Source organism: Ceratotherium simum, chromosome 8 (genome assembly GCF_057802395.1).
Source record: "Ceratotherium simum simum isolate JZ-2026a chromosome 8, ASM5780239v1, whole genome shotgun sequence".
NCBI lineage: Eukaryota > Metazoa > Chordata > Mammalia > Perissodactyla > Rhinocerotidae > Ceratotherium > Ceratotherium simum.
The window spans coordinates 57370865-57383494 of NC_141907.1; the positions used below are offsets into that span (position 1 = coordinate 57370865).

The 12630-nt window shown below is 43.2% G+C and overlaps 1 protein-coding gene across 10 annotated transcripts in view; it reads left to right on the forward strand.

Moving 5' to 3' along the window:
* Positions 1 to 1120: 1120 nt before the first annotated feature.
* RUFY3 (RUN and FYVE domain containing 3) overlaps positions 1121 to 12630 on the forward strand; it is an 82539-nt gene continuing 71029 nt past the window's right edge. For 3 of the 10 annotated variants that reach the window (XM_087434402.1, XM_087434408.1, XM_087434406.1), the window contains exon 1: positions 1123 to 1641. In XM_087434402.1, the coding sequence (XP_087290528.1) occupies positions 1353 to 1641 (289 nt within the window). In that variant the 5' untranslated portion in view covers positions 1123 to 1352. Of the gene's footprint in view, positions 1642 to 12630 lie in introns of all 10 variants that reach the window. The other 7 variants (XR_015552935.1, XM_087434403.1, XM_087434405.1 and 4 more) reach the window with 4 other exon arrangements.

The window sequence follows — 12630 nt, forward strand, 5'->3', positions numbered from 1 at the left end:
AGCTTCTCGTAAACATCTTTTTAAATACTTCTTGTTTAAAAGATTTAGTGAAAGTATTAGAAGTCTCGTGGTAATTTCTTGTAATTTCAAGAGTGATTTTCAGAGAATAACAACAATAAAAAGGTCATCTTTTCCTTTCAGAAAAGTACTGTATGACTGTCTCTACAAAGGGAAAGACAGACTAGAGAAAGAGGGAAAAGCAGGTGGGCAAAATCTAACACAACAGTGATTTTTAATTATGAGTCAACATGGATTCTATGCCAGCATTCTGCAACCCGAACACAAAGCTAATCAGGTAATAAATGCGGGGGCACTTTCACGTAATCTAAAGTAAAGAAAACAAGAGTAACTGGAAATTATCCTTATTGGAGAAAAACATGTTTACTTATGAGAATTACTAGATCAGCAATCATTGATTCAAATATTCAAAATAAACCAACAGTGGCCAATTACTAGCGAGACATAGGCACTATGAAAGTGAAAACTGGGGACCTGTAATAGACGCTTGTCATATAAATACTAAGCTGTTTGGCTTCAAATGCACTCATGCGCACCCGGAACGCCGGAAAACCAGGGAGAGTTCGAGTCAAAGCAAATACAAGATTTCTATACAGCGCACACGACAGGGAACAAAAGAGGTGGTGGAAAGAAGACACCCACCTCTGGTTTCTCGCATAACAAGCTCATGAATCAAAACCGGGAATCAACGATTCAAGTTCTGGTGTGTGAAAGGCAAATGATACAGTTTAATACGCGGGGGGAGGGAGGTTCCTTTTGAAATTAGCTTTCGCCTCTTCTTCAGCCCAGATCTTTGTGCCTCCGTGCTACCGATGAAGTTAGGCGGTTACACACCAAAACGCCACTAGATATTTCGCCAGGTCTCCCACCTTTCAAACACCAGGGGTGGCAAACACACCCGACCGCTTAAGAGGGCCGTGCCGGGGGCGGGTAAGGACGCAGCGCCAGGCGCCGTCTCCTACCCCAGGGTCGGGGGGGAGATCGGCGCTGCCGGAGGGAAGCGGAAGGTGGGAAGTGGGAAGAGGAGCACGCCGCCCCCTAGGGGAGCCGCGCCACAGGCCGGGGCCGGGGCGGGAGCGGCAGTCGAGACGAGGCGGCGGTAGAGAGACCGCGCCGTCGGGCGGGGCCGTCCCTCCAGCTGGCTCGGACCCCGGCGGGGCGGGCTGGAGACGGAGCCGCGGAGCCCAGACGCCGGCCCGTGGCCAAGGAGAAAGGTGGCGGCGGCGGTGCGGACAGGACGGGGCGGCGGCTCCCCGCCGTGACCCTCCGCTCCCCCGCCCAGGCCCGGGCGCGAGTCGGCGGCGGCGGCGGCGGCGGTGGAGGAAGGAGCGAGCATGGCTGAGACCTCGCCGCCGCCCACCCCCGGCGCGGAAAGTTGCAGCGGGGAGCCGGAGGGCGAGGCGGGGCCGCCGCCAGCCTCCCCGGCCGGGCAGTCGGAGCCCGACTCGCCGGTGGCCGCCCCCTTCTTCCTGCTCTACCCGAGCGATGGAGCCGCCGGCTTCTCAGCGCGCCCGCCGCCGCAGCAGCAGCGCTCCTGGAGGACCCCGCCGTCGCCGGGCTCCCCGCTGCCCTTCCTGCTGCTGAGCTACCCCAGCGGCGGCGGCGGCGGCGGCGGCAAGCACCGTGAGTGGCGGGGGGCAGGGGGGCCTCGGCCGGGAAGGGGGGCCTCGGCCGGGAAGGGCCGGCCCGGCCCCGCGGAGCTCCGCCTCCTGCTGGGTCCCCGGAGCGGGGCGCGGGGCCAGCGGGAGGCAAGGGTGCTGGGGGCGGCTCTCGGGAAGCTCCTGAGCGGGGGCGCAGGGGGTGGCTGGGGTCCGGGCGCTGGATTATTTACCTCCGACTCTCCCCAGGCCGCAGGCTCCCGCCTGGCCCGGCCTCCCCTCCCATGCCGGGCCGGGCGCTTGTCCTCGCCAGCCTCCCACGTGCTCGCCGGCTCCCGGCCCGGGGCCCCCGCAGGGAGCCTTCCCCGGAGAAGTCGAGGAGGGGGCGGCGCCCAGAGACCCGGCAGCCCCGCCGGTCCGCCGTCTGCGGGCTCCGAGCGCCGCGGCCGTCAAGTAGGTGTGGCTGCTGCGCCGCCGCCGCCGCCGGGGCGGCCTCAGTTGCACCACTGAATTTTTTACGAGGATTCACTCCACACCCGTAAATAGCACAAATCCGCGCCCCGGAATGGGAAGGGAAACCAGGAACGGTGCGGCAGATGACGAGAAGGGAATGTGTGGTTTTGGAAGGGCACCTCCCAGGATTATATCGTTTGGCAGGAAGAGGTCTCCACCTTTTAAAACCACTATCACGGGAGCCCTCTGAATGCAGCAGACTCCACTTTGTGCTGGGTCAGTCAACAAATGTTTATTGCTGCTTGTAACGAGCGGGGCAACGTGTATAAAAGACTCTTGGAGGAGTGGTAAATCTCGTTAAAAACAAAGACAAGATCTTCTAGTATGAAAATGTCACTGAAGATACAAGGCATAATACAAATGCCAAATACTTTGCTGTATGAGTTCTGAAAAAGGAGAGAAACTTGCCTAGGGTGATGAGGGAATCTCTCTCTCACTTTCTCTCAGAGATAGAGCTAGAGATTCTTGTTTAGGTCCAAAGCAAACCTTTTAGCTGCTCTGCACTGCCAAGAAACTCTGACTTTGCCTTTTCTGCGCACTGATCCATCCCCTAGAAAAAGATTAACATTAGTTGACTGCTTCCAGTGTACCAAGTGCTGTGATTTTCATAGTTAAGCCTCACGTCTCTGTGAGCCAAATATGATGCCACTTTTTCACATGAGGAAGCTGAGAATCAGCATGATTAAGTGATTTGTCCTGAGTAACAGGGTAAGAGAAGGACTGAAGTTGACCCCGATTCTTCGCCTTCCAGGTTCATGCTCTTTAAGCGAATACCAGAGGTCCAAAACTGTCGTGGGGTGGTTCCTCCTAGGTTAGGGTCCATTGGATTCAGCTGGAAGTAGTCCAGTGTCACCGTTTCTTTATTGCTTACCTAGAAAGAGGGCCAACACTGACCGTGGACTGAGTCTTAGTACAACCTTAGTTTATGTGTTGGAGTGGTCTGCACTAATCTCCAGATGGGAGTGTCTAATCATGGCAGAGATGAGTCCTTTTTTATAAGCAGAGGAGGTAAAGATAATATTCTCAACACTGCTTTTCATTTTCTAAGAAATCTGCTTTCTACTTTTTGCTTTAAGCACAGCCTCTTTTTTCTCCTTAAAATTTTTTATTTCTGTGTCATCTGCTTGTTAACCATATCACTATGGAATGAAGACGACACTCCTATCAATTCTTTGTAACTCTGTGTAACAGTTCTGGTACAAGGTTGAGGTAGAATTTTTCAACTGTTGGCCAGTATCAGTTGTGGGGATTATCTGAATTTCAGTTAATTTTGTTTGATTCCTTTCTCTTATTAAGAGTTGGCTTTATTTTTTTAAGTATTGTTAGAAAATTGGAGCCTAAGCGTGATCAAGATCAGGAATAGAAGACTTAAAGCACAAGTTTCATGGGGTGATCTCTTAGTCTCTACCATAGTAGCAGATGTCTGGCACGATTTGTTAGCACAGAAAGTTCTAAGAGTTCCTCATGGGCCTTATTTCTGAAATAGTTGGTATGTAACTGCTCAGAAGAATTACGGGAAAAATACACGTGTCCCACTTCCACTGTTTTTAAAGACCAGTCACTGAGGACGTTTCATATTAGTAAAAGATCACTGATAACATACTTTATTCAAATATAAAATTGACTTAAAGTAGTTCCTGTTTTGGACTGTGAGTTTTTGTTTTTACCTGTTATTTTTATATGTACTTTAGAACCATGCATACTTAGAAAAAGAAATACTTTGGATATTAGTAAAAATACTTCCTTGCTGCCCTGCAGAGTCAGTGCAATATTGCTTTCTAGGATGTACCTGGATATCAGAACTCTAGGTCTCCTGACTGTTCATTTGAACAACCTGAGACCAGACAGTTTTAAAAAGACTTCTCATATCAGCTACCAGGACAGTGCTTGGACTCAACCTCAACACTCAATGATTATTTGCCTCCTCAACACCTAATTTTCAACTCTCGCTAATGTATTTGCCAAAAATATATAACAGATATATTAACTTTGTGAGACTGTATATTAAGGCAGTATTATCTTTTTTATTTTAGAAATCTTGATGTACTCAGAGATTTTTAAAGTTAACCTTTACAGTTGAGTTCAGAAGCTTTGTTTTATATAACACTGATGAAGAACAGCAAAAATGTGTGGAGAGGAGGTACCCTAACTTTTCAGGGTTCATGATGTGTACTGTTTCGGTGTAAAATCCTGTGGGAAACAATGTCCATAAAATATTCAGTGTGCTTAAATGCAATGTCAGAGAAGGCTTCTGAGGTGCCTTGTTGGATTATGTCCCTTTTTGAGTCTTTGATTGCTGGTAATCTGCTAAGTTTTTATGCTTCTAGCTTTTAAATCTCATATAAGTTTCTACCATGCCTTTTTTCCCATTGATTTATAAAAATTACAAGTAATGCGTAGATCTATTCTCATTGTTTAGATATTTTTATAATACATTGAGTCAAAGTGAACTTTCTTCTTTGTCCCCCCGACCCCCCTCACCACCGTTTATTATCAGAGGATACTGCTTTTAAGTTTGGTGAGTTTTTCCCAGAACTTTTGCATGCGTTCACAGACGTGTGTGTTCATATTGCATGGGGGCTTTTCCGCCTGGGTGTATGACCCTGCACACCAATTTCTCATCAACGTATGAGAAGTAGCTACTTGCATGTCACAGTGCGATACTTTTTTTTTTTTTTTGAGGAAGATTGGCCCTGTGCTAACATCTGTTACCAATCTTCCTCTTTTTCTTTTTTCTCCCCAAAGCCCCAGTACATAGTTGTGTATCGTAGTTGTAGATGGGACGCCGCCTCAGCATGGCTTGATGAGCAGTGATAGGTCCGCGCCCAGGATACGAACCGGTGAACCCAAGACTGCCAAAGTGAACACACAAACTTAACCACTGTGCTACCAGGCCAGCACCCTAGATGCAATACTTTCGTTTTGTTTTGTTTTGTTTTGTTTTGTTTTGTTTTGTTTTGTTTTGTGAGGAAGATCAGCCCTGAGCTAACATCAATGCCAATCCTCTTCTTTTTGCTGAGGAAGACCGGCTCTGAGCTAACATCTATTGCCAATCCTCCTCTTTTTCCCTTTTTTTTTTCTGTCCTCCCCAAAGCCCCAGTAGATAGTTGTATGTCATAGTTGCTCATCCTTCTAGTTGCTTATGTGGGATGCCGCCTCAGCATGGGCGGACAAGCAGTGCATCGGTGCACGCCCAGGATCCGAACCCGTAGCGGAGTGCATGCACTTAACCGCTAAGCCACGGGGCCAGCCCCAAGATGCAATACTTTTAATGCCTTCCTTTTGCGTCCTAACTTAGAAGTCGTCTTGTGGATGGAAAGGATAGACAAGAGATAGCTTCTCCTTGGTGGTGGAGGGAAGAGGCCCTCCTGCCATCTGCACAGTTACCAGCTTCTATTGACAGTTTTTCTTTTCTTCTACCATCTCCCAGAGCTACAGCAAACATTTATGTTTAAGGCAATGCCTTGCAAATAGCCCATATCTCTGCCCTTGTCTTTTCTCTCCCAATTACAGCAGTGTACAAAAAAATTTGTCCCACTCACAAAGAAGCAGCTTTCTTTCTGTGTTTGTATGTGCTGTTTTGAGATAGGAGAAGGGCTAGGAGAGGAATAGGAAGCAGGAAAGAAACCCTTAGGAAGGACTAGCAGCGTTACTATGACTACCCACTTCACAGTGGAGTGTACCTAACAGTGAGTGCCTTGACTGAGCCCTGGGAAGTGCAGAGAATGAGGCTTCTAGAAGCGTTCAGCTGTTTCTCACAGACATACTTGAAGAATTCATGATGTGGAGGAGCTTTTTCATTTAAATATAAACCCAGGAATGAATATTTAAGGGGAGAAAATCGATTTTATGTTCACGATTTCATGCACACAGACACAATATAAGGATATGTATATGTTATACACATATGTATGCATATATAATTTATGTGTATATGTATATATTTATGTGTACGTGTATATATTTATTCATTGATTTTGGTTTATTCTCCATGGACATTTCTATTGTCTTTCTCTCTCTCTCTACCTTCTTTTTTCATTGTTTAATAGTACTCTAGAAAACCTTATACCTGGTCAGGAGTTGAATACACATTAATCAGTTCAGCTACTGTAGGCTTCTTAAATTTTGAAAGTACTTTATTCTGTTTTGTAAATATAGAGGTATCTGCCCAAAGCTGGGAGGTATCAGGGGAAGGGTTGAACCAGCAGAACCCGAAACTTCTGAGCATTCACCTTAATACTAGTAGTTTTCGAAACAGCAGATTGATTTGTGACTTTTTTGAGATAGCTTTTTGGTATAATTAATGTAGAGCAGCCTCCCCATTTATAATACTCTGATTCACAAATCTGTTAGCCTACAGCTCTTTTCCAATTGTGTCGAGAATGCAGAGAGCCACTTTCTAATCCATTAAATGCTGTTTTGTCAAATAGCAGATATAAAGGCCTATAAAAAAAAGAAAAAGAGCCAGCCCTGGTGGCCTAGCCATTCAAGTTCAGCATGCTCCGCTTCCCAGCCCAGGTTCCGTTCCCGGGCGCGGAACCACACCGCTCATCTATCAGTAGCCATGCTGTGGTCACAGCTCACATAGAAGAACTAGAAGGACCTACAGCTAGAATATACGACTATGTACTGGGGCTTTGGGGAGGAAAAGAAAAAAGAAAAAAACTGTCAGAAACGTAGCATCTTCTGACAGTAAGTAATTGTAGATTAGTGACTACCAGAACTGGAGTTCAACACTTAAGAGTACGGATGGCCCCAACTTACAATGGTTTGACTTATGATTTTTCGGCTTACTGATGGTGCAAAAGTGGTATGTATTCAGTAGAAACCGTACTTTGAATTTTGAATTTTGATCCTTTTCCTGGGCTAGCGATATGCGGTGCATACTCTCTCGTGATGCTGGGCAGCAGCAGCAAGCCATAGCTCCCAGTCAGCCACGTGATCACAAGAGTGAACAACTTATAGACTTATATCCATTCTGTACCCAGACAACCATTCTGTTTTTCACTTTCAGTACAGTATTCAATAAATTACATGAATTATTCAACACTGTATTATTCAACACTTTATTATAAAATAGGCTTTATGTTAGATGATTTTGCCCAACGGTAGGCTAATGTAAGTGTTGAGCACGTTTAAGGTAGGCTAGGCTAAGCTATGATGTTCAGTAAGTTAGGTGTATTAAATGCATTTTGGACTTAATGTTTTCAACTTATGATGGGTTTATCGGGACATAACCCCATCATAAGTCGAGGAAGATCTGTATCTAAATGCAGGTAGGTCCTTTCCACACACAGCTGAAATGACTTGGGACATCCTGAGCTGCTGAGGTACCTGAGCTGGGTCATGCCCCCATTTCCTGCCTCATGACTGAACAACCTGTCTGCTGCTTGCCTTCCTGATTCGGCTTTTATCACCACTGCTGCCTAAACTCTCATAGTTTGTCTTCCCAGCCAATTTCTCCCCTTCTGCCTCCTTTCTTTTGTTTTTACCTACTCTAATGGCCTGGCATTGTCAAAAAGTCACATCACGCTTCTGATTGACAGAGTAATGATTTCAGAATATTAAATGTCATCTTTGAGTCTGACTTTGTTTTGGCTGCTCCCCTGTTGATAATCATAGGTTTATTCTTTATAAATGGAGTTTTCTTTTCTCTTATTTCTGATCTTCACTTCATTCTGGATACCAGAGGATCCTAAAAGGCTCTTCATTAGATAACAAAACTTTTACTCTAGTTCTGTAACCCAAACAATTACGAATAAAGAATGTGATTAATAAGATAATAGTACTTAGTGGCTACCATTAATAGAATATTTTTATGTGCCAGGCAGAGAGCTAAAAACTTCACATGTATCAGTGCTTATCAATTTTTTGTCATATTTGTAAGAGGTATTTCTTAAAATTTCCAGTAGATAGAAGAGCCAATACATAAAACTACTCCCTTAACAATGAAAACTGAAAAAAAATATGGGAAGAAGGTGTCCATATAGAATTCATGTAAGTGGATGGATGCAACATATGTTTTTCATCAGAATATTTTGTTCAGAGTCTCTAAGTGACTTACCTAAGTTATTATAAAATACAAAAATTCTGATAATCTTGTTTGTATTCTGGAGATACAGATTCTGTGGTTTTAGGAAAGGTCTTATCTCAAATTTTAGCACATATCAGAATCACCTGGAGGTAACACAGATTTCCGGCCCTATCCTCGGAGGGTTTGTTTTGTTTTGTTTTTATTGAGGTATAATTGGTGTGTAACAGTATAAATTTCAGGATTACAACATAATGATTCAATATTTGTATGTATTGCAGGTTTTTTTTTTTTTTTTTTTTTTTTTTTGTGAGGAGATCAGCCCTGTGCTAACATCTGCCAGTCCTTCTCTTTTTTTTTGCTGAGGAAGACTGGCCCTGGGCTAACATCCGTGCCCTTCTTCCTCCACTTTATATGGGACGCCACCACAGCATGGCTTGCCAAGCAGTGCGTCTGGTGCGTGCCCGGGATCGAACCTGGCGAACCTCGGGCCGCCACAGCGGAGCGTGCGCACTTAACCGCTTGCGCCACCGGGCCCGCCCCATTGCAGTTTTTTTTAACTGAAGGACAGAATGAATTCATATTCCTGAATAGTTGGACTCCAAAGCTCATGTTCTCAATCACTGTATGCTCCCCCACCAAAGCCTTAAAGAAACCAGTTTGGGTGGAGGCCAGTAAAGGTCCCTGGGTGGGAGAGCAGAGGAAAGGTGGCAAAGAAAGCAACTTTTCAGACTTAAAGACTAGTATTGGCCTCAAAACATATTCCCCTGACTGTATTCTGTCTTGCATCTTTTTCCCTTTTTGACTTTTTTTTTTGTGTGTGAGAAACTTCAGCCCTGAGCTAATATCTGCCGATCCTCCTCTTTTTGCTGAGGAAGACTGGCTCTGGGCTAACATCTCCACTTTATATGGGACGCGGCCACAGCATGGCTTGACGAACAGTGCATTAGTGTGCACCGGGACCTGAACCCCGGGCCACCACAGCGGAGCACGCACTTAACCGCTACACCACCAGGCCAGCCCCCTTTTTGTTTGACTTTTAACAGAAATCTGTGTGGTCAAGAGGTAGAGTTTTATAAAGAAGCAAAAAAAGGCATATTTTTCTAGTGTAGGTTATAGGTAGTAAAAAGTCTAGGTGGATGATGATAAGAGTGTAGCAGAATTAACTGGATGAAATAATATTTCCTTGTTGGCCAATATTTTTGAAAATTCCTTAAATAATTAAAAGAGTTGCCTAAAAAATATGCTGCCTCTTTATTATTGCAGAATAGGTAACCTGTAGCTATCATAAATAAAAGTAGAATACCATTTCAATGAATTTTGCAGGACACCACAATTGTTATATTTCTACCCAAACCTTATCAACAGTGAAACTTCTTACAGTGCAAAATGGCTCGTATGAGCTTTAAAATTTATTTTGGGAAGTCAGTAGTGCACCATAAGCATTAAAGAATTGGCTTGAAATTATGTAAAAGGAAATGCTTTTAGAGTTACAAAGCAGTGGTACTTGAGAGGGTAAGTATCATTATGGGCATGCCCCCTGTGTAGCTATGTTTGAGTAATTATGAAAAGTTCGTAGTCTTCCTAAAACATCAGGAGTTGAAGGCTGGTGGCCAAGGTGGTATTCTTCACAGAGCCCTTCTTGGCAACTGTCTGGTTCTAGACTTGCTCCATACCAAATGGAGATGACACTCAACATGTGTCAGAGGAGGCGGCATGGAGGGTGGGGTAGAGGCAGGAAACTTGGAAATCTCATAATCCATAGGAAAGGCGAAATTGGCAGGCTGTGACAGCAAGAGGCACATAGAAAGCAGAAGTTGCTTTAACATGTTGCCTTTTAGAATGTGGTTGCTCTAACTTGACAATCTGTTTAGGGACTCTCCACAGATGTTTATCTGCGTCTGCTGCCTTTTTTATGAACTTAGGAAATCTGTGAATGCTTGGCAAAATTCTGACCGATCTCTCTTCTTCCCTCCTCAAGGCCCAAGAGATGCCCCAGCATACCCTTTGCTCAGATTCCCTTTTTACTTTCCTCTACCTCAGTCCCATGAACATTCATTCTTGCTGACTTTCATTTCATGTGATGACAGGGTTTTGGTTTTTTGTTTTTTTTTCCAGAACTCTCGAAGGCAGATGAACTTATTTTAATGATGATAATGGCTGACATTTACTGACTGCTTACTTTGTGCTGAGCACCATACTAAGCATTTTACTTACATTATTTCATTTAACTCTGAAGTAGTTAATACTATTATCACCATTTTGTCAGTGAAGAAACAGGCACAGAAACAAGTAATTGGCCAAGGTTACTCAGCTTCTAAGTGGTGGATCTAGGACTCCCTGTGGGCTTGCTGACCCCAGGGTCCACATGCTCTCAGCCTCCTCCACCATATCTGTAACTGGAATCACATCCTGATGGGAAGCTCCTTTTCGGGCAGCAGCAGGCCTTTAGTTCCTTGTTCTCCTCAGTAAAGCCCTATTTGCTAAAAATGAATCAATGAATGTGAAATTCACAAGTCACCAATTTAATAGAGAAAATAGTGATGTATGTAAACAACACTGAATAGCCATCTGTGTAACAGGACTTAGGAATTTCTTAAACACCTGTAATTGTCTGTTTCGTGTCTATTGCCTTGTTGTTCATATCCCTAGTGAATATGAAGTTGGTGCCTTATACATGTTAAAGGAATCAGTCTGTTATGGACAGATGAGTAAAGCCTGTGTTAGAATGACCTGTTTGTTGGTGCATAAATATAGCTTGATTTTATAGAACTTGGGAGTTTTTATGGTTGAAGTGGAAGAGGAGAGTGCAGATATACCTTTGTATACAGAGTGCTTTAGAGTTACATATACCAACAAGTGTCTATTGAGAGTCAGGTACGTGGTAGGTACTATTTTAAGCAAATGTACAATGGTGGGCAAAGCAAGCAAAGTTCTTCTCATGGAGCCTATGATCTTTGTGAAGCTAGTTATTTAGTTTCATTTAGTTTCATTTAATAGCTGAGTAAATTGAGACGAGGAGGATAAATTTTCCAAGATGATCTACTAAGTGATTGGTAGCTTTACATCTGCATTTCATTGCCCACTGCCGCAGAGCCATGAAATCAGTTTTAGTTATTAAGGTAGGAGTTATTTCTAGTCTTATGCTGGTTGATTTTAACAGGTAAAAAGATTATGCATTGTAATACTCCTGGAGGTGTTTGTTTCTAACAAAATAATGGTAACTCAACTTCTCAGGTATAATCATTTTATCATACTTATTATCATCCTTGGCTAATATCTACAAAGTAGTACTGAGCCTGTCAAGTGTATAAACCTAAAATTGTAGAATTCTCAGCATCAGAGGTAGACATAGTAGAAGTAGATTTTTGTCTGAGAAAGGGAAGGAAGTGAGAAGGAAGGAAGTGGGAGGGAGGACTGAGCATGTGAAAAAATCATGATCATTCAATTGTATAATCTTATAATTTAGCAGAAACATCTGGGCTTTTCACCAATGTCATCATGATGATAATTCATCAAGGAAACCCTTTTGTGCCAGCAGCAACTAGTGAAATAGGGGGGTTTTGGGGGATGAGATTTTTCTTAAATTGTCAAACCAACTTGTGAGCTTTACAAACTGATTTAGTTAGAAGAGTTGATAAGTTTTAAGAAGCACCATTATGTACAGAACAGGAACTAGGTAATAGGAGGAGACAACTAACTATAAAAGAAAGAAATGAAATAGTCTCTTACCCTCAAACCTGTTAAGAATTGGCATACCTGCAAGAAATCTATTTCTGAAAAGTATCTAGTATCATTTACCAAAAAAAAATAAAATTAGAAATAACTCAAATGCTCACCAGCATGAAAATGGATCAGAAAATTGTTTATACATACAATGGAATATTACCTTATAATACAGCATCCAAAAGGATAAACCAAAACTACACACTATGATGGAGAGGAATCTTAGAAAATGCAGTATTGAGTGAAAGGTTTAGAAGGTTATATACAGCATGAATCCCTTTCTATAAAGCTTTAAAAGAATGAAGGTAAATATATTGTTTAGGCATCCATATATTTGTAATAATATTTTAAAAATAAGGTAATAATTTACACAAAATTTAGAAGTGGTTGCCTCAAAGAGAGAGGCAGGAATTGAGAAGAGAGGAGGAGCACATGAATGTAAGTTGTTGGTTCATTTCTTCAGTTGGGCAGTTGGGTATTGGTTACATTTTTTAAGAATTAAAATTATACATTGAAGTTTGCTATTTAAATAAGTCCTGAATTGAGTCATTTGAGAAAATAATTCCCCTCTTTTATCTTTTTGCACTTCTGAGTGTATCAGGTGTTCTTAATATGTCCAACTGAGTAAGTGAATGTGGAGAGAGCTGGGTAAAGGGTTTTCTCAGCTCTCTCCTCAGAGTGGTAGTATAGTGAGCAAGTGACCTTGACCTTCACAGGGGTCAGGAAGAATTGGATTTACCCTTT